Source organism: Otolemur garnettii, unplaced genomic scaffold (genome assembly GCF_000181295.1).
Source record: "Otolemur garnettii isolate 467f Iridium unplaced genomic scaffold, OtoGar3 scaffold00181, whole genome shotgun sequence".
Lineage (NCBI taxonomy): Eukaryota > Metazoa > Chordata > Mammalia > Primates > Galagidae > Otolemur > Otolemur garnettii.
Genome location: NW_003852576.1, coordinates 220,606 through 242,506, shown reverse-complemented (window position 1 = coordinate 242,506; position 21,901 = coordinate 220,606). Strand labels below are relative to the sequence as shown.

Here is a 21,901-nt window from a genome sequence, read left to right as displayed (position 1 = left end):
CCTCGAGGGAAATCTGGCATGTCTGGATACATTTTTGTTGTCAAAACTGGGCTAGGGAGGAATCCTACAGGCTAAACATTCTACAGTGTATAGGACAGGCCCCCATGACAGAGCATGACCTGTCCCCAAATGTCAATAGTGCTACCTGTGAGAAACCCTGGGTTAGTGCAGTGGAAGGGCTGTATTTGTGTTTGCTATTATTTTATAAGTGACTCTTCTTAAATACTCTCACCCAGCCTGAGGGTAGAGGTACAATGTGGTACTGGATTGAGGGCATTCAATCTGTAGTCAGACTTGCTGGGTTTGCAACCTAGCTTTCCCCTTTATTAACTATGTGAGTTTTTTAGTATGTTAATTGACTTCTCTATACTCCATATTCTTTGTCTATAAAATTGGAATAATAACAGTAACTCCCTTAGAGAGTTTCTGGTGATTGAATAAAATAATTCAAATAAAACATTCCATTCTGCAGTAGTACATAGTAAATGTTCAATAAATGTCATTGGTCATTGCTGCTGTTGCTATTGACCCCAAAAAGATCTTTTTTTTTTGAGATAGAGTCTCACTTTGTTGCCCTTGGTAGAGTGCCATAGTGTCACAGCTCAGCAAAAACTCTTGTCTCAGTTTTTCTTTGTTAGTCGAGATGGGGTCTTACTCTTGCTCAGGCTGGTCTCAAACTCATGAGCTCAAGCAATTCACCCACCTCAACCACTGCGCTCGGCCCCCCAAAGAGATCTTTATACAGATCTTTATAAATATCTGTAGTGAAAGGATTGAGGATCATTTCAACTAGGAAAAAAAAATTAGAAAACATATTACTTCCATAAAGCATAGCCAAGCATACAATTCATATAACAGGTACCTACACAGAAGTTACAGTTAAACTATCCTTTTAAAGTCTGATATTTCTTACTTTCTAAGAGGTATATTACTCTTGCTTTTCTTATAGAGTATTTCCTCACAATAAAAGATTCTTTAATTTTTTTATTTCTTATTTATTTATGTATTTTTTGGAGACAGAGTCTCACTTTGTCACCCTTGATAGAGTGCTAAGGCATCATAGCTCACAGCAACCTCAAACTCTTGAACTCAAGTGATCTTGCCTCAGCCTCACCAGTAGCTGGGACTATAGGTGCTAGCTGGGACTATAGGCACCCACCACAATGCCCAGCTATTTTTAGAGATCGGGTCTTGCTCTTGCTCAGGCTGGTCTTGAATTCATGAGCTCAAGTGATTCACCCTCCTTGGCCTCCCTGAGTGCTAGGATTACAGGGTGAGCCACTGCCCCCAGCCTCCTTCACTTTTAAATTTGTATCTAGCACACAATGTACAATAATTCAATGAAGATTTTAAGTCTCGATTAGAAGTGCATATGAACATATTATTTTGAGAACCTAGTTCTTAGGAAAGTTAGACACTAATGCAGTAGCAAAAACTTCTTGCATTTAGATTTGTGAATTTCTTATTCCTTCACTGAAATAGGAGGGAGAAACTCACAGTGGATAAGGAATTGCAGTTTTGTAGCCATTTGTATTCATTTCCACATTCTCCTTTTATAATCTAATATTTGGGAAGCTGCTCTGGAAATTGTAAAACTAAACCATGGAAATGTGGCCATTAGCATTACTATCGACTCTAACAAGTTATTAGAGAATCAAATGTCTCCCCTGTAAGGGAGAAGACCAAGCTATTTATGTTTGTTAATATGCATTCCAGGCAGCCAAAATCAGGTTACAAGTAAATTTTGTGTTTAAAAAGATAGAACCACTTGATAAACTATAAATTAGTTGATGTAATACTATAAAAACAATGAGGATCTATGTTTCTCAGAGTAAAACTTTTAGGTACATAAACCGCTGTATTTTGTAATGTGTTACAAAATAATTGGGTGGAAAAACTCCACAAAATGAAAAGGTAGTGACAATCTGTGGTAAATGTTTGCAATATGTACGCGGGAATGTGTTGTCTCCATAGAGAAAAAGGCCTATAACGCAACAGGAAAGACATGAATACTCCAATAAGAGACACGAACAGGCAATTCCCAAAAGAACAAATTAAAACTGCCAGCAAATATATTGAAAAAGTTTATCAAAGAAATGCAAATTAAAACAACACTTTTTTCTCTTTTAAATTGGCTTGGTGATATACGGGCTCTCATACATGGTTGATAGAATGTGTATAGACATAACTTTTCTGCAAGTCTGTTGGCAATATGAATTAAGAACTTCCAAAATCTTTGTACTCTGTCTCAGTGGTTCTACTGTATAATCAGACTAACACAAAGATTTATATAAGTGAGTGTTCACATTGTGGTGATACATTATAAAATGACTTAATTAGAATATGGTTAGAGAAATTATGATTCCCACTTGTGGACCAGTAAGAACTGAAGGCAGTCTTCAAAAACAACTTCTGTGTTTTCAAGTGTGGGTTATTGAGAGGTATGGTATAGGTAAAAGAGTTAACTTCCATTTCCAAAATCACAGTTTTGTACATGAAAATTCAAAAGAAAACCCTTATCTTAAACAATAATAACCGGCATAATCCCTGACCCATAATAAACAATAATCAGCATACCCCAGGACCCCAAACAACATTCCAATTCAAAATTCAATCTCTTAAATCAATTGCCCTAAACTACTCAAGATACACACTTTTAGGTTAAAGTTGAATTTACACAACAGGAAGAATGGGAGACGTGAGGTGAAGGTCACTTAGGATCTAAAGTGACCGGACCAGCGGTGTGGTCTCAGCCCCAGCCCGAATGGCTCCATCTTATTCTCACTACATGTGCTCTCAGAGGTTATGGGAGAGGAGAGCACACATGTCGGGGGCCCATTAAAAGAGGTGTAGGGGCTGGGTGGTGGTGGCTCACGTCTGGAATCCTCACACAGGAGGATCCCTTGAGGCCAAGCGATCAAGACCAGCCTGAGGAATATATTGTTGATGGGAAAGAAGCCATACTCTATAAAATAATTTAAAGAAGTTTATTCTGAGCCGAATTTGAGGAACAATGGCCTAGAGCCACGCCTCAAGAAGCCTCAAACATTGTGGTGGGGTTACAGTCTCATTGTATACATTTCAGGGAGATAAGAATTACAGGTCATGTCGTAATTACAGGTGGAAGTCAAGTCATACGTTGATTCGGCCCCAAATGTGGGGCATCTCAAAGTGGGGCCCCACAAGTTATAGGTGAGTTTAAAGATTCTTTAGCTGAAGTTGGCTGTAAGAGTTAGGCTCTGTCTAATAGACAGGAGTCAATAGAAATGAATGCTAAGATAAGGGTTTGTTAATCAGAGACAAACTATAGGACATGTGCCCAGACTCAAGTAGTTTGTTGTATATCTTGAGGACTTGCAGGTATGTCTTGCATAGCCTTGGGCCTGTTAATGAGTCCAGAGGATTAAAAAAGGCTGGGTGTGGTGGCTCTTGCTTGTAATCTAGCACTATGGGAGGCCAAGGCAGGTGGATTACTTGAGATCAAGAGTTCAAGACCAGATGAATAGAACCTTCTCTAAAGAAGATAGATGAATGGCTAGCAAACATATGAAAAAATGCTCATCATCCCTAATTATTAGAGAAATGCAAATCAAAACTACCCTGAGATATCATCTAACCACATCAAGGTGGCCCACATCACAAAATCTCAAAACTGCAGATGCCAGTGTGGATGTGGAGAGAAAGGAACACTTTTACACTGCTGATGGGACTGCAAACTAATACAACCTTTTTGGAAGGAAGTATGGATAACCCTCAAAGAATTCAAGATAAACCTCCTATTTGATCCTGCAATTCCATTACTGGGCATCTACCCAGAAGGAAAAAAATCCTTTTATCATAAGGACACTTGCACTAGACTTTTTATTGCAGCTCAATTTACAATCGCCAAAATGTGGAAACAGCCTAAATGCCCACCAACTCAGGAATGGATTAACCAGCTATGGTACATGTATACCACAAGCTGTGGTATATGTATACCATGGAATACTATTCAGCCATTAAAAAGATGGAGGCTTTTACATCCTTTGTATTAACCTGGATGGGAGTTGAACACATTATTCTTAGTAAAGCATCAAAAGAATGGAGAAGCAAAAATCCTATGTATTCAATTTTGATATGAAGACAATTAATGACTTGGTACGTGGTGGGAGGTGGGGGAAGGGGAGAGCAGAGAGAGAGAGAGGAGGGAGGAGGGTGAGGAAAAGGAAGAGCAGAGAGAGGGGAGGTGGGAGGGAGTGGGGTCACTGTGTGTGACACACTTTATGGGGTCAAGACAGCATTGTAAGAGGGACTTTACCTAACAAATGGAATCAGTGTAACCTGGTTTCTTGTACTCTCAATGAATCCCCAACAATAAACAAATGAACAAACAAAGAAAAGAGTTCAAGTCCAGCCCGAGCAAGAGGGAGACCTCAGTTTACTAAAAACAGAAAAGCTAGCCGGGCATCATGGCGGGTGATGCCTATGGTCTGAGCTACTTGGGAGGGTAAGCCAAAAGGATAGCTTGAGCCTAATAGCTTGAGTGATAACACCATGGCACCCAGCACTCTATTACAGGGCAACAGAGTGAGACTCTGTCTCAAAAAAAAAAAAAAAAAAAAGAAAGATAGAACAGTGGATCTCTGGATTTTCTAAGTAAAAATAATATGCAAAGCATATTACTTGCACATATGTTCTATTCACCATAAATTTTCCCTACCCTTCATTTATATTCTAAGACAAAGTATTTTATTTCATTGGGAATATCATAATGAAACATCTTTCTCTGAAATAGGAACTGACAATGCGGATTCTGTAACAACAATCACTGTGTTTATTGGCTTAATGTTAATGAGTTCCATTCTGTTGCTGTTTACAGCATAGTAAGATAGAACAAGAACTTTGTGTGTTTCTTTAGTTTATCTTCACATTTCCTACTGTTTACAGTCTTCTACACAGTTTTTTCAGAACACTAGAATTCAGCACAGCACCTGGCACTAAAAAGGGATCAAAGAGTAAATGTCCATACAACTTGGACATGACCGACTGTCAGGGTTTTATTTTTGGTGAGTATATTCTGGGTTTATAGTCACTCACATACATTGGCAAACATGGGGAAGTAGCTTCAAATTTCTCGTTTATCTTGTTGAGAAGATAGTTTGAAAGTACTTATTAAAGGCTAGTTTTTTTTTAAAAGGAAAGTGACTCAAATGTGAAGTCTTCATTTAAGGCCTCCCTCTCTCTCTTTCTCTCTGTCTGTTTCTCTCTCTTTTAAGGCATCCTTTAAAAAAAGCCTTGCCCAAAAGGAAATGAGTATGAGGTAAACTGCGTTAACTTGAAGCTCAGCAGAGACGAAACTTAAAGCAGGAAGCAACATAACATCAATGTCCCGCGTGGCAACACATGTCGGTCATGTGAACAGACATGACACAAACGGCCCTCCTTAAATTATTTGTGGCAATAGTGATGGTGTTCATTTTAATTTTGCCAGAGTTTTTCAAGACATCAGAAGGTAAGTGTATATAATTGTCATCTAGCTTTCCTTTCTTATTTAAAAATGAGTATAGCTGATGGTTACAGGGAAGTTTTCTTTACATATACGCTGCATGGTCTGAAGTTCTATGTCTCAAAAACTAATAAAACAACATTAAATCTTAGTCAACTTGCAAATAGCACCGTGACCTTCCTCATAGTACTTAATTCATGCAGCATACATGATAGTGAAAAGAGAGATTTAAAATCTGTATTCTAGATTTTAGACATTGAATTTATGATCATCTCACTACATGGTTGTGCTCTTTGAAGCAGTCTCCGTCAAAACAGTTTGAAGTAGGATTTTCTGGAATTACTTAATGAAGTAAATAGCATGTATTATGTTAAAATGCTTGAATTCCTTTATCACAACTATTTCACACAAATAATTTGCCATCAGTTTTTGAAAAGTAAGATTACTTATTTTGAAATAAGGTGAGTGCAAATGTAAGCAGATATGTGTGTGTATTTGTAACGAGAAAAATACAGCCAAATCAACTCCGTGAACATTTCAGAAAATTGTGATATGGTTGCTGAAACCTAGACTAGAAAACTAAATATATATAAATTTAAACTATTTTCATGTGTTAAATAAAAGATCTGCAAATGTATTAATGGAATTGTTTGGATGGCAGTTGTGCTCCCTTAGCAATTAATAAGGAGATAAAGTAAAAAGGAGATGCTCTATTCTATCATTGAATAGTTATTATATGAGTTCGGTTAAAATCAGAGAAAAACTTACACTTGATGACTTACTGTGATGAATATTTATTATTGCATATATGTGATGCTAAGTACCCAGATTAAAATATTTTTGCTAATTATAATTGATGCCATATTCCAATGATTATTTAATGTTGCATATACATGATACTGAGTAGACAGATAAAAATATTTTTGCTAAATAAACGCTATGACTGCAATTTGGTTTTCTGGGGTTATATTGCTTAGATTAAGTAATTATAGTATATATTTTTAATGCTTGATTTCACGGAGTGAAAACAAGTTATGAAAGATATAGTTAGAATAAAGATAATCTATTTTGAAGATATTGTGGGTTGAGAGTAAGCTCATTTAATAGTCATCCAAGGTAGGTCCTATATAAATATACCTACTACTCCCCCAAAATCAGAATGGATCTAATGAAAATGAGGTGAATGTCCCCCAAAAGACTTAATAAACCAACTACCCCCCAAATGTTAATAAACATTTTCTAACCATTGGTTAGTATTTGATGAGAACTGGTGATTGTAAGAGCATGTTAAAGTTTTCCTTTTGGGGTGGATGTATTGTTCTTTTAGTTGTTATTTTTCAGAGTCTGAAGCATGGCCTTCACGGGCCTGTGAGCAGAAAGAAGACTTGAAACACAGAGACATTCATAGAGAGGAACGGGTGAGAACTTTAGTGGCACTTCGAATTGGTGGGTAGCAGAGAGCGCTCTTGTAAAATCCACCTTAGCCAAACTTCCCTAGCTTCATAGTCATGTGTCAGTTCTTCATCTTGACAATAGTCAACGGTCATTTATCATGACATTTGTTCTCTGACAATTGGGAGCTAACTGATGACATTAGCTCCCAATATTACCTTTCCTGTCTTCCCGCAAACTTAAACTATCTGTTTCTCTTTTCCTGGTCCAAGAACAGCATAGATATTTCTTAAAACTCCTCTGATGAATTTTTTTTTTTTTTGAGACAGTGTCTTACTTTGTCATCCTTGGTAGAGTGCCATGGCATCATAACTCATAGCAACCTCAAATTCTTGGTCTCAAGTGATCCTCTTGCCTCAGTTTTTCATTTTTAGTAGAGATGGGGGTCTCATTCTTGTTCAGGCTGGTCTTGAACTCGTGAGCTCAAGCGATGCACCCACCTTAGCCTCCCGTAGTGCTAGGATTACAGGTGTGATCACCACACCTGCTTTTTTTTTTTTTAAATTTAAGAATCCAGCTCTTGCTATGTTACCTGGGCTTACCTTGAACTCCTGGCTCAAGTGATCCTCCTTCTCAGCATCATGAGTATCTGGGACTATTGGCACTCACCACTGGGGCAGCCTGGATTTATTTCAGGATTTTGTTTCAAAGAAACCCTGCGTGAGGCCAAGAAACAAAAATGTTTAGAAACCATAATCTTCTATTATGTCATTTAGTGGTAGGCATTTTAGACAGAGCTACTGTGAACAAAAATTTGATTTAGGAAAAATATAATGCTTTATATTTTTATAATGGTTTGTGGATCACCAGGACATGTTCCTTTCTAAAGGAAAATTTAGTCATTATAGGACTCATTTCACATAGTCCTATGTTGGTTAAGGTAAGAAGACTTGAACATAATTGTTTTACTATTTTTTTATTAGTTTTTAATCACAATACTACATGGCCTATAAAATAAGTGGAATTGTGAACCAATGTATTTCATAAAGTAGCTCATAAATTTATTTAATGATAAGCTATGAGTGTTCTGGGAGTGTTAAAATTAACCTTCTGAAATTCTCCTGTTTAGGCTTGTCCTATCTATTACTGGTGGCTTTTTTATTTTCATTTTTTCTTATGTTCTGTACACTTTAATTTCTAAGATAAATATTATAAAATGATTTTTACTTATAAGTTATTCACTGATACCCAGTCTTTAACATGTCAAATGAATTCAAAAGGAATCTTAATGAGGAATAATGTATTCACAAGATTTAATAGATTTGATTTCAAAATAACAAACCCTCTGAAGTCCTAAGCTAAAAATAGAGCACTTGTGTTTGATCAGTTTTCATTAAGAATGTATCTGAGCCTCTGAATAATCATTAATAGGAATATCCAATCATCACAATTACATAGAGTAAGCTATTTAATCTAACTTTACCAAAGAAGGGGGAACTTCTTTAATGTTGTTTGAGAATTTTAATGAGTTTGTGTTAGCTATGCACTACTCACAAGACAGCCTATTCTACGGCACTGTTTTTAACCTTTCAGTTTATTTGAAAGGCAGCTAAAATACAGTAGTTACTATAATGGTTTGATAAATGTATATTACATGTAGATTATGAAGATACAAAGAAATGGTGGATTTAGTTTGAATTTGAGCTTCTTACAATTAAGGCAGCTGGGTTACTCCCAGATAAGAGATTTTATCAATCTGCTTTTGTTGGATTTACAGTTTGAGAGAGACTTGGTTACCTGTCATGTAAATCCCAGTGATTTTTAATTTATTTATTCTTTCACTTGTCAATACTGTTTACCTTACTAAGGACCACAGGTTACAAAAATGAAAGGCAAGTCTTCCCTCAAGGAGTTTTCAGTTAAGGGAAGATTAATAATTGTAACTAAATACATTTATACTCTACTCATAATAGTTTTGATTAATAAAAAGGTAATTAAATACAACATTATGATTACTACAATAAGGATATAAAAAAAAGTGCAACTGAAACGTAAATATTGCTTCTAGGTGTATTTTGGGGGAGGATTTTCCTTCTGTTTCTATTTGCAAAGAGAACTAACCCATGTCAGAGTTCAAATGTTCACCTAAGCCCTTTCCAAAAGGAGGAGTGATTATCATTATTGATTCTAAAATAAAGTGGCCTCATGTCAACATCTCAAAAGTTCCAGAAACTAGAAATTATAGTGAGCTACAAGTGTACTCCCAAAGATTTGCCCTGATGTAGGGCAGGAGTAGCACAGATGAAAATCACCCCATATCTATTTTTGTCTAGCTGTTTTGACTTCTTCACTTTCTTTTTAGAGGCAAACACACATAAACTATGTTTACCAGCTTTCATTTCCCCTTCTATTTCAAACTTTCTGATGGAAATGGTGATATAATGGACAGTGAAATTGAAGAAAACTAAGGATACAGGAACTTTAAACACTTAGAAACTATACAATAAACCCTGATGGATATGATGTGTGCACATTATTTATGTCTATATAAAGGCCACTGTATCAAGGGTAACTGATTCATTTCCTGAAAGTGTTACTCTAGCTTTCAGAAAAGAATTCTTCACTTTCTTTTTATTGACTGGTTCATAAAAATTTAATCAAGTGGGCTGGGCATGGTGACTCATGCCTGTAATCCTAGCACTTTGGAAAGCTGAGGTGGGAAGATTGCTTCTGACCAGCCTGAGCAAGAGTGAGACCCCATCTCTATTAAAAATGGAAATACTAGCTGGGTGTGTTGGTGCAGGCCTGTAGTCCCAGCTACTCGGGAGGCTGAGGCAAGAGGATGGCTTAAACTCAGGAGTCTGAGGTTACTGTGGGCTCTGCCTCAAAAAAAAAAAAAATAAGTAAGCACCAATAAGCTTACTGGGATATAGCCTTATGACTGTTAAAACAATTTATTTTTATTTTTTATTAAGTCATAGCTGTGTACATTAATACTATCATGGGGTTCAGTGGGTTGTTTCTATATATAATTTGGAATACTTTCATCCAACCGGTTAACATATAAAACAATTTTTAAAAATTTTAACAAATACTCATATTCACATGTTATCAGGTACCATGTATCATGCCAAGTATTTTTATACAATAACTCATTTTAATTCATTAAGTATTTCACCTTATTCATGGCAACTTCTCAAGAATGTTCTAAAAACCTTCAGAAAGAAGGAGTAAAACTAGATGGATAAATTTAATTTGTCATACGACTTCACTTCTTAGTGAATTTTCTGAATGATTATAGTTTTAAAATGGCTACTAATAGAGATGATATTTTATTTTGTTTTATTTTAATTTTTTTAAGACAAAGTCTCAGTCTGTGGCCCTGAGTAGAGTGTCATGGTTGCTCACTGCAACCTCAAAGTCTTGGACTCAAGCAATCCTCCTGCCTCAGCCTCCTGAGTAGCTGGGACTTCAGGCGCCCACCACAATGCCAGCCTATGTGTATATTTTAGACAATGTGTACTGGAAAAAAAAATGTGCTGAATAGAATACTTCTCATTGCTTTGGGACAACCAGCCTTACTCTTTCATCTCTTAGGTTGCAATAGCAACAACCTTTGCTTGGGGTACTTGCTAAACACTTGTCTCATTGTTTTGGCAGATACACACTCTCTTATCTTTTTTTTTTTTTTTTTTTTTTGAGACGGAGCCTCAAGCTGTCCCCCTGGGTAGAGTGCCATGGCATCACGCTCACAGCAACCTCCAACTCCTGGGCTCAAGCGAGTCTGCTGCCTCAGCCTCCCAAGTAGCTGGGACTACAGGCGCCCGCCACAATGCCTGGCCATTTTTTGGTTGCAGCTGTCATTGTTGTTTGGCGGGCCCGGGCTGGGGATTCGAACCCGCCACCTTAGGTGTATGTGGCTGGTGCCTTAGCCGCTTGAGCCACAGGCGCCGAGCCACCCCCAGGTTGGATTCTAATTCTTGGGCTCAAGCGATCCTCCTGCATCAGCCTCCCAAGAAGCATCTTTTTTTGCTTTTGCTCATTCATATGGTGATATATCTTCTTACACTATTCTGTTTCTTTTCTCTCATTACTTAGATACTTTATTTATTTGTTTTGCAAGTGTTTGGTCTGACTTGTCCAAATAGAAAATAAGCTCCATTAAACTGAGATTTTTATCTGTTTTGTTCACTGATATATTTCAAGCAGTTAGGGCAGTCCCTGGCTATTAGGGGGCACTCAATGAGTATCTGTTGATAGAGCAAGTTTTCTGAGTCATGTTGTTAAGGAAATAAAAAGATAACATTCTGAAAGGAAGTCTTTCTTATCTTATCTTCACAACCATCTTGTGACTTAGGCCCCATGTCAGCTTTTTTTTTTTAAAGATAAAAGTTCATCACAAATCCAGAATTTTTAGGTTGTACAGCCTGTGAAATTTACTTTATAGAATATTTTACCTAAAAGATGTGTGTCTCTTTACCCAGTGTCATTCTCCTGCCATTTTCTTTTTCTTTGGGGAGTTTCATAATGTGCTTTTACTTCCCTTATTTTGACAAGTAAAATGAGCAGTCTCTTTCTTATGTTTCAAACCTGCCTTTCAAATACTGCTACAGTATGTTAAATGTTACCCGCAACTTTGCCCCCTTCTCCAGCAAACATTTTAAATAGTCTTCCCCAAATGTCCTATAAATAAATCCATACCTTCTCTTGACCCCCTTGTTTCTGGTCTGGTTAACTTCACAGATATATCATTGACACACAATGTGATTTTCCCCCCAAATTTCCCACTTACTATTATCAGATAGTGTCGCGACCGCATAAATGATCATGTGTGACACAGATTGAGAGTACAAGCTGCAAGAGGTAGGCTTCCCATAGGTGCAGGGAGAACCCCTAGAACTTCTCACAGAGTCCTTTTATTGAGAAGATACATAATGGGTGGAAAGATTACTAAGCAAAGACATGCAGGGGCTGCATGCTCAGGGATATGGTCTCATAGGTGCCAAGAGAGTATGTGCTCAAGGAAATGATCTCCAAAAAGACTATATGCAAATTTTCTCCACTAATCCTTCAAGGAACTGCCGTAAAATGCTTAATGTTTAACATCAGCCTTACTATTGCGGGACTGATCTTTGCTCCTCTGGGATTACTGAGTTACTTGGTGCCTTGCCTTCTGAGTCACAAGAGATTTCCAGGCTTGCTAGGAGAATGTCTTGTATTCAGTAATTCCTTAGATGAGTTATGAGATTATTACTGTTATAGTAAATATGATGTTTAATCTTCTATAAGAGAGGCTTCAACTATTGGCCCCCAAATTGAAATATAATTGTGTTTTTGCTATTTAAGCTGCTATTTAAACTCAAAATCTTTTTGAGTTTATGCTGATTGTTAAAAAGGCTGACTCGTGACCAAGGGAAAACAACAAATTTTAAGGAACATCTCTGTAAATTAGGCAGCTAAACCATAAGACCTGTCCTATTCAGGCAGCTAATATTTTAAAATTGCTGAAGAATATATCTAGAATATCTAATAATGATGAAAGCTCTTTAGAAACAATTGGCTATGTTTTAAAAAGGCATAATCTACATACAATAGGATGGGAAGATCTTAAGTGTGTAGTTTCATGAATTTTGACACTTGTGTGCACCTATGTAACTGCTATCACATACAAGGTACAGATTTAGAGCACCCCTCACAGATAGATTTCTACTGCTCTTTCTTATCAGATCTTCCCTGCTAATTTTAAGACAAAATTCTAACCTGTATCATCATATAGTAGTTTTGTCACTTCTTATATTTCATATAAATGGACCTATCACACAGTATCTAGTTTTGGTCTGGTTTCTTTGGCTTAGCATAATGTATTTTTAAAAATTTGAACTAATTTAAAGGACCAATTTTAAAAATTATTATGGGTCTATAATAGTTGTATATATTTATAAGGGTATATGTGATGTTTTGATATAGGCATACAATGTGAATTAATCAAATCACAGTGATTAGGGTATCCATCAGTGATCTTGGGCATTTATCTTTTCTTTGTGTTAGGAACATTTCAATTCCACTCTTTTTTTTGGAGACGGAGTCTGTCACCTTGAGTAGAGCACCATGGCCTCATCATATCTCACAGTAACCTCAAACTCTTGGGCTTGAACAATCATCTTGCCTCAGCCTCCAGAGTAGCTGGGACTATAGGTACCCATCATGATGCCTGACTAGTTTTTCTATTTTTAGTAAAGACAGAGTGTCTCTCTTGCTCAGGCAGGTCTCCAACTCCTGAGCTCAAGCAATCCACCCACCTTGGCCTCCCAGAGAGCTAGGATTGCAGGCGTGAACCACCACACCTGGTCAATTCCACCCTAATTTATTGTTGATTATAATCTTGATTATAATCACTTTGTTGTGATATCAAATATTGTTCATTCTGTCTAAGTATATTTTTGCACCCATTAACCATTCCCACTTTATTCATTCCTCCTCCCCCTCTTCCGGGTCTCTGGTTTCCAGCATTCTACTGTCCGCCTCTGTGAGATTAATTGTTTTTGATATTTAGTTCCCATGTATGAATGAGTACATTGTGTAATAGTCCATTCCAGTATACCACAAGTTTTATTCATTCATCTGTTGATGGATACTTAGGTTGATTACAAATCTTGGCTATTGCAAATAGTGTTGTAATTAACATGGAAGTGCAGATATCTTTTTGATATACTGAATTCCCTTCTTTTGGAAATATACCTACCAGTGGGATTGCTGGGTCATATGGTAGTTCCTTTCTTAGGTTTTTGAGGAACCTCTATTCTGTTCTCCATAGTGGTTGGACTAATTTACATTTCCACCAACAGCTTGGTGGGTTCCCCTTTCTCCACATCCTCCCAGCATTTGTTACTACCTGTCTTTTTGATAAAAGCCATTTTGACTGGGTGAGATGACATCTCATTGTCATCGTGATTTGTATTTCTCCAATGATGAATGATGTGGAGGATTTTTTTTCAATACTTGAAGTCCATTTGGATGTCTTCTTTTGAGATATGTCTATTCACATTCTTGGCCCATTTTTTAATTGGATTATTTGATTGTTTTCCTATCGAGTCTCTGGAATTCCTTAGACATTCTAGTTATTAATCTCTTGTCAGCTGCATAGTTTGCAAATATTTTCTCCCATTCTGTGGGCTGTCTCCTCACTTTATTGATTGCTTCCTTTGCTGTGCAGAAGCTTTTTAGATTGATATGATCCCATTTGTCCAATTTTGCTTTGGTTGCTGGTGGTTTGGAGGTATTGGTGTCTTTTCTGCCTTCTTCCACGCCTCTTTCCTTTGTATATGTTAAAACCAGGTACTGTGATTGCTCAGCTGATTTTTGATTCTTCTATAGGTGCTTCCTTGCATGGATAGCTGTTGATTTTGGAGTCTGTGTGGAGGGATGCTTGCTGGAGGTTTCTATTCAGGGAAGCTCCGCCTCCCTGGCATAATGTTTTTGAGAGGCATCCACCTTATTGAGTGTAATAGGAGTTATTTTCTTTTCATTGGTACATGCTCTATTCTATAGACACTCTATGTTTGTCCCTTTATCTATTGGATTTTTTCCAGTTTTGGCTATTATAAATATGCTGGTATGGACAGTATTTTACTAGTGTTTGTGTGAGCATGTTTTCATTTCTGTTGGGTAACTATCTAGTAGTGGATGGAGAAACTGCCTGCCTTAATTAGTTTGGGCTGCTATAACAAAGTTCCACAGACTGGGTGGCTTATAAACAACAGAAAGTTATTTCTTATAGTTCTAGAGGCTGGAAGTCTGAGATCAAGATGCCAATGTGGTTGGTTCTAATGAGAGTCCACTTCTAAGTTGCAGACTACTGTTTCTTTGTATTTTTATGGGGTGGGAAGGGAGCTGGCTAGCTCTCTGGCCTCCTCTTATAAGGGCACTAATCCCATTCATTAGGGCTCCACCTTCATGACCTAGTTACCTACAATGGGCCCCATATCCAAATACTATCATATTAAGATTAGGGTTTCAACATATGAATTTTAGGGCTACACATTCAGTGTGTTACACTGGGCATATTTAAATTTGTAAGAAGCTACCAAATCCTTAAAGTGATTGTACTAGCAATGCTTCTGGTAGCAAAAATTCTTATTTTCTTTAGTTTACACTTAATATACTGAAGTAATAACACTTAAAATATGTATAATCTGAGACTGGATATTGTGGCTCACATCTGTAATCTCAGCACTTTGGGAGGCCAAGGTGGGAGGATTGCTTGAGTCTGGGAGTTGTAGACTAGCTTATGTAGTGCAGCAAGACTTTATCTCTATAGGAAAAAAAAAAGGCCAAGTGTAGTGGTATATGCTTGTAGTCCTAGTTAGTTGGGAGGCTGAGGCAGGAAGATTACTTGGGCCTAAGAGTTTGAGGCTACAGTGAACTATGATCATGCCATGTTGCTCCAGCTGGGCAACAGAGTAAGAGACACTATATCAAAAAAAGTATGTACAGGTGGCGCCCGTAGCTCAGTGGGTAGGGCGCCAGCCACATACACCCAGGCTGGCAAGTTCAAGTCCAGCCCAGGCCAGCTAAAACAGTGACAGCTGCAACAATAACAACAAAAACAACAACAAATAGCCAGGTGTTGTGGTGGGTGCCTGTAGTCCCAGCTACTTGGGAGGCTGAGGCAAGTGAATCACTTGAGCCCAAGAGTTTGAGATTGCTGTGAGCTGTGATGTCACAGCACTCTACCAAGTGTGACAAAATAAGACTCTGTCTCAAAAAAAAAAAAATGTATGAACGGATGTGTAGTCTGAAATAATCCATGTTTTTTCCAAAGTACCCAGTTATAATTGGAAGAATATTCTTAGTATTGGAAAAATGTCAGTTGACCTAGAGTAATTTCTGAAGCTTCTATTATCTATCAAACAATGGAGATTTTATTACAAATTCTCACTTATCTTCAAAGACCAATGGATGGTTGAGATTTTTGTTCTTACAGCCACACCCTGAAAAATATCCTTGGCATAAGATATCTAAAAATGTGAAATTAAATGTTTTGAAACTTTATAAATATATTATGGAACTGATAAGAAAATAAGAAAACTTTTCAGAGGCAGAAAATGAGTAGAAATTATAAATCCATATGGGTAAGCAAGAGTGAAAAATCAGTTGCCTCTGGAGCATCTGTAGATCTCCATTGGCCTACAATTTTGGTCATTGGGCCATACGTTGGGGGACAGAAGGCAAAGGCTTAGACTGAGATACTAAAAAGTGATATATGTTCCATAAAACAGTATTCTGGGAAAAAATGTTTCTGTCTGTGAGAAAATTTGTCTGTCTCCGTCTTAGCTATGAAAGGAGTAAGGAAAAATCTCCCTTGACACTTGTAAACACAACTGGACATAATGTGCATGGAGAGGTAATTACCTGTGAGGTGTGGAAAGCCCAATCTAAGAATTTAATTAAAGTGATTTTGGGTAAATGGTCCCATTAGACACCCAGCAGAGAAAAGTACCAATCCTCTCTGGAGGAAAACTTTTTCACAGTAGGCTTCAAATAATTTCCCAAATAAAATTCCAAGGAACATGAGATATTATCTATTTTTTTTAAGTTTTAAAAATATTTTATTTATTTACTTATTTATTTATAGGTAGAGTTCTGTGGCATCATAGCTCACGGCAACCTCAAACTCTTGGGTTCCACTGATCCTTTTGCCCCAGCAAGTCACAAGCAGATAGAACTACAGTCACCTACCACAACACCTGGCTAGTTTTCCTATTTTTAGTAGAGATAAGATCTTGATCTTGCTCAGGCTGATCTCCAACTCTGAACTCAGGTGATCCACCCACCTTGACCTCCCAAAGTGCTAGGATTAAAGGCATGAGCCACCATACCCAGTTGAACATGAGCTATTATCAAAAATCATAAAACATATAAGCCTCAACAGATAAGAATCAACAGAAAAAACAGAGAATCAGATCTTAAGGAATTCAGATAATGAAATTATGAGAAGTAAAATATAAATACTTAGTCTGTTTCAGTAAATTTAAAAGATGACATCAAAAAAAAAAAAAATCCCAGGGGGATAGCTTGAGGCTCCGTCTCAAAAAAAAAAAAAAAAAAAGATGACATCAAAAAGCATGAATAAGTGCAAATAAATATAAATGGGCCTTTATTTCACATCATTAACAAAAACCACTCAATGTGGATTATTATTATTAACTATTATTATTATTATTATTTGCAGTTTTGGCTGGGGCCAGGCTTGAACCCACCACCCCGATATATGGGGCTGGCACCCTACTCCTTGAACCACAGGCACCGCCCTTCAATGTGGATTAAAGACTTAAATGTAAGGCTTGAAACTGTAAAACTACTTGAAGAAAACATAGTGAAAAATTCAGTATCTATGGATGAAAGTTTCAATTCACAGGAATGTGTATCAATTCTAAATTTGTATGTCCCTAATAAGAGAGCTTAAAAGAGACATTCATAAATTTGTTATAATAGTGGAAGATTTTAAACATACTTCTCAGTATAAACTACAACCAGATGAAGAATATGAATATAGATAATTCAAAGAATTCAAATAGGCTTGGCGCCTGTAGCTCAAGAGGCTAGGGCGCCAGCCATATATACACTGGAGCTGGCAGGTTTGAATCCAGCCCCGGGCCTGCCAAGCAACAAGGACAACTACAACCAAAAAATAGCCAGCCCTTGTGGCAATTGCCTGTAGTCCCAGCTACTTGGGAGGCTGAGGCAAGAGAATCACTTAAGCCCAAGAGAGTTGGAGGCTGCTGTGAGCTGTGATGCTATGGCACTCTAGAGACCCAGGGTGACAGCTTGAGACTATCTCAAAAAACAAAACAAAAAACCCCCAAAGAATTCAAATAACTAGTTTTATCTAATAGACATATTTAGAATATTGAACTCAACATCTGGAAATACATATTCCTTTCAGGATCTTATGGAACATTAATAAAAACTCACCACATAGTAGACCATAAAAGCAAGACTCAATAATGTTTAAACAATCTTTAATATACTGACTAAATGCTAATGAGTTAGAATCTAGTAACAAAAAGGAAGCTAAAAACCAATAATATATTTGGAAATTAAAAATTTATTTCTAAATAACCTGTGGTTGAAGGCTGGGTATGGTGGCTCATGCCTATAATCCTAGCACTCTGGGAGGCCAAGGCAGGTGGATTGCCCTGAGCTCACAGGTTGGAGACCAGCCTGAGCAAGAGCAAGAAACTTTCTCTAAAAATAGCTGAGCATTGTGGCGGGAGATTGCAGTCCCAGCTACTTGGAAGCCTGAGGCAAGAGAATAACTTGAGCCCAAGAGTTTGAGATTGCTGTAAGCTATGATGCCAGGGCACTCTACCAAGGGTGACAAAGTGAGACTCTGTCTCAAAAACAAAACAAAAACTATGGTTAAAAAGAAATTATAATAGAAATTAGAAAATACTACTAATAAAAATATTATCTATTTAAACTTGTGGAGTATTACAGAAATATATAACTTTAAATGCTTATACATGTCTGAAAAAGAACAAAATAAGCCCAAAGAAAGAAAAGGTGAGAAATAATAATAAACACAAGAGCAGAAGTCAATGAAATTAAAAGGATAAATGTAGAAAGGATCACAAGTTGATTCTTCGAAAGGACTAAATTGAATGGAGAAACCACTGGAAAGACTGATGTACTGGTTTCTTGTGGCTGCTGTAACAAACAATCACAACCTTAGTGGCTAAAAACAACACAACACCAATTTATTATCTTTCAGTTGGAAAGTTGACAATGGTCTCACTGGGCTAAAATCAAGGTAACAATGAGTAGGGCTGTGTGCTTTCTGAAGGCTCTGGGACAGAACCCATTTTCTGGCTGTTTTGAGCTTCTGAAAGCTGCCTGAATTCCTTGGCTTGTGGCCTCCTTCCTCTTCAGAGTCAGCAGTGGCCTGAGGAGCCTTTCTCACACTGTATCACTCTGGCACTGACTCTGCTGCTGCCCTCTCCCACACTGTGGTTATACTGAACCCACATGGATAATTCAAGATAATTTCCCTATTTTAAGATCAGCTGATTAGCAAACCTGATTTCATCTTCTGCCTTAATTCCCCTTTGCCATGTTATGTAACTTATTCACAGGTTGCAGAAATTAGGAGATGCACATATTTGGCAGCCTTTATTCTGATTCCCAAAGCGGAATAATCAGAAAATGAGAGAAGACACAAGTAACTAATGATAGGAGTGAAAAAGGAATATAACTACAGAAATAGCAGAAATACAAATGTATAATAAGAGACTATTATGAATAACATGTCAACCAATTGAAAACGTAAGGATACATTTCTAGAAAAATATAACTCACTGAAACTTACTTAGGATAAAATGGAAAGTTCAACAATTGTACAACCATCAAAGAAATTGAGCCAGTGATTTATTCTTCTCTAAAAGAAACATGAGTTTCAGATGATTTTACATGTAGGTTCTGCCAGACTTCCAAGAGACAGACCAAATAGATAAATGTAACTTATATAAAGCTTTTCACAACATAAAGAGGAACATATTCTGATTTGTTTTATTTTATTTTTATTATTTTATTTTAGAAACAGAGTCTCTTTCTGTAACCCAGGCTGGAGTACAATGATGTAATCATAGCTCACTGTAACCTTTCTTTAAATTTTTTTTTTTTTGAGACAGAGCCTCACTGACTGTGTCACCCTCAGTAGAGTGCTGTGGCATTGTCACAGCTCACAGCAGCCTCAAACTCTTGAGCTCAAGCAATCTGCCTGTTTCAGCCTCCCAAGTAGCTGGGACTACAGGTACCCGCCACAGCGCCTGTCTATTTTTAGAGACGAGGTCTTGCTCTGGCCCAGCCTGATCTGGAAACTGTGAGCTCAGGCAATCCACCCGCTTTGGCTTCCCAGAGTGCTAGAATTACAGGGTGAGCCACCATGCCCAGCCTAGTTCACTGTAACCTTGAACTCCTGGGCTCAAGCAATCCTCCCGCCTTAGCCTCCAGAGTAGCTAAGACTACAAGCACACACCACCACTAGTTAAAAAAAAATATTTTGTAGAAACAGGGCCTTCCTATATTACTCAGACTTGTCTCAAATTCCTGGCCTCAAGTGATTCTCTGGCTTTGGCCTCCCAAAGGGCTAAGATAATATGCGTAAGCCACCATGCCCTGCTTCCAATTTATTTTTTAAGGCTAGTTCACCTTGGTACTCAAACTTAACACAAACAGTACAAAAAGGAAAAGCTTACAAGTCAATCTCACTTCTAAACATAGATTCAAAAACAATTTTTTTTGAGACAGAGTCTCACTTTGTCACCCTTGGTGGAGTGCCATGTCACCATAACTCACGGCAACCTCAGACTCCTGGACTCAAAAGATTCTCTTCGCTGAGCCTCGCAAGTAGCTGGGACTATAGGTGCCCCCCACCACACAAAGACTAGCTATTTTTAGAGAAGGGGAGTCTCTCTCTCTAGCTTAGCTGGTCTCCAACTCCTGAGCTTAGGTGATCTTTTCATCTTGGCCTCCCAGAGAGCCAGGATTATAGGCGTGAGCCACTGCACCTGGCCTACATAGATTCAAAACTTTGAAACAAAACACTAAGAACCCAAATGCAACAATGTGTAGAAAAATGGTCAAATTAGATTTATTCCTGGAGTGCAAGATTTAGTTAGCATTAGAAAGTCTAATAATGTAATTTACTACTTTAACACATTAAAAAAGAAAGACCATAATCGTTGTAATAATGGTCAAAAGCATTCAATTATATTCAACAGACCTTATAATTAAAAATTCTTAGTGAACTAGGAAAAGAAGGGAATTTCTTTAAATTGATAAAGGGTATCTAAAAGTGAGGCTAGGAAATATTATTCTTAATGATGAAACATTACAAGTTTTCTTCTTGCCAGCCGTGGTGGTGCATGCTTGTAGTCACAGCTACTAGGGAGGTTGAGGTGGGAGGATAGCTTAAGCACAGGAATTGGGGGCGAGTTATGATTGTGCCCCTGTACTCCAGCCTAGGTGACAGAGTGAGACCTTTTCTCTACCACCTCCCCATAAAATCCACCAGTATTCGTTAAGATCAGAAGGAGCGAGCAAGGATGCCCACTCTCATCATGTCTGTTCAACATGGTACTGCAGGTTCTAGTCAGTGCAAGCAAAAGAAATTAAAAGTATAAGAATTGGAAAGTAAGAAATAAAATTGTCATATTTTCAGTTGACATTCGTATCTGTACAGAAAGTCAAAAAGCTATGTAGGGAAAAAATTCAAATTAATAAGGAAGTCTAACAAAGTGTCAAAAGATAAGATTGATATTTAAAAGTCAATTGTATTTCTATATACTATCAAGAAACAGAAAACACATATTTATTTACTTATTTATTTATTGAGACAGAGTCTCTCAGTCTCTTACCCTGGCTAGAGTGCAGTTCCATCATAGCTCACTGTAACCTCAAAGTGTTGGGTTCAAGCTATCCTCCTGCCTCAGCCACTCAAACAGCCAAGACTATAGGAATGTGTCCCCATGCCTGGCTAAATTTTTATATTTTTAGTAGGGGTAGGTTTCTGCTCTTGCTCAGGCTGGTCTGTAACTCCTGGCCTCAAGTGATCCTCCTGCCCTGGCCTGGCAGAATGCTAGGATTACAAGCATGAGGCACGATGTCCAGCCATAAAACACATTTCTTATTTTATTTATTCATTTTTTATTTAGAGACAGAGTCTCACTCTGTCACCCTCAGTAGAATGCTATGGTGTCACAGCTCACAGCAACCTCAAACTCTTGTGCTAAAGCAATTCTCTTGCCTCAGCCTCCAGAGTAGCTAGGACTATAGGTGCCCACCACAATGTCCAGCTATTTTCAGAGATGGGGGGTCTAGTTCTGGCTCAGGCTGGTCTCAAACCTGTGAGTTCAGGCAATCCACCTGCTTCGGCCTCCCAGAGTGCTAGGATTAAAGGCATGAACCACCTTGCCTGGCCCATAAAACACATTTCTTAAAAGACACTATTGGCGGCTCGGCGCC

At 37.7% G+C, this 21,901-nt stretch overlaps 1 protein-coding gene across 1 annotated transcript in view; it reads left to right on the top strand.

The window, feature by feature from the left end:
• The first annotated feature begins 5,304 nt into the window (after positions 1-5,304).
• Positions 5,305-21,901, top strand: part of TMEM156 (transmembrane protein 156) — a 34,474-nt gene continuing 17,877 nt past the window's right edge. Inside the window, exon 1 of the mRNA XM_012811952.2 lies at positions 5,305-5,491. Coding sequence (XP_012667406.1) covers positions 5,404-5,491 — 88 coding nt within the window. The 5' untranslated portion in view covers positions 5,305-5,403. The remainder of the gene's footprint in view (positions 5,492-21,901) is intronic.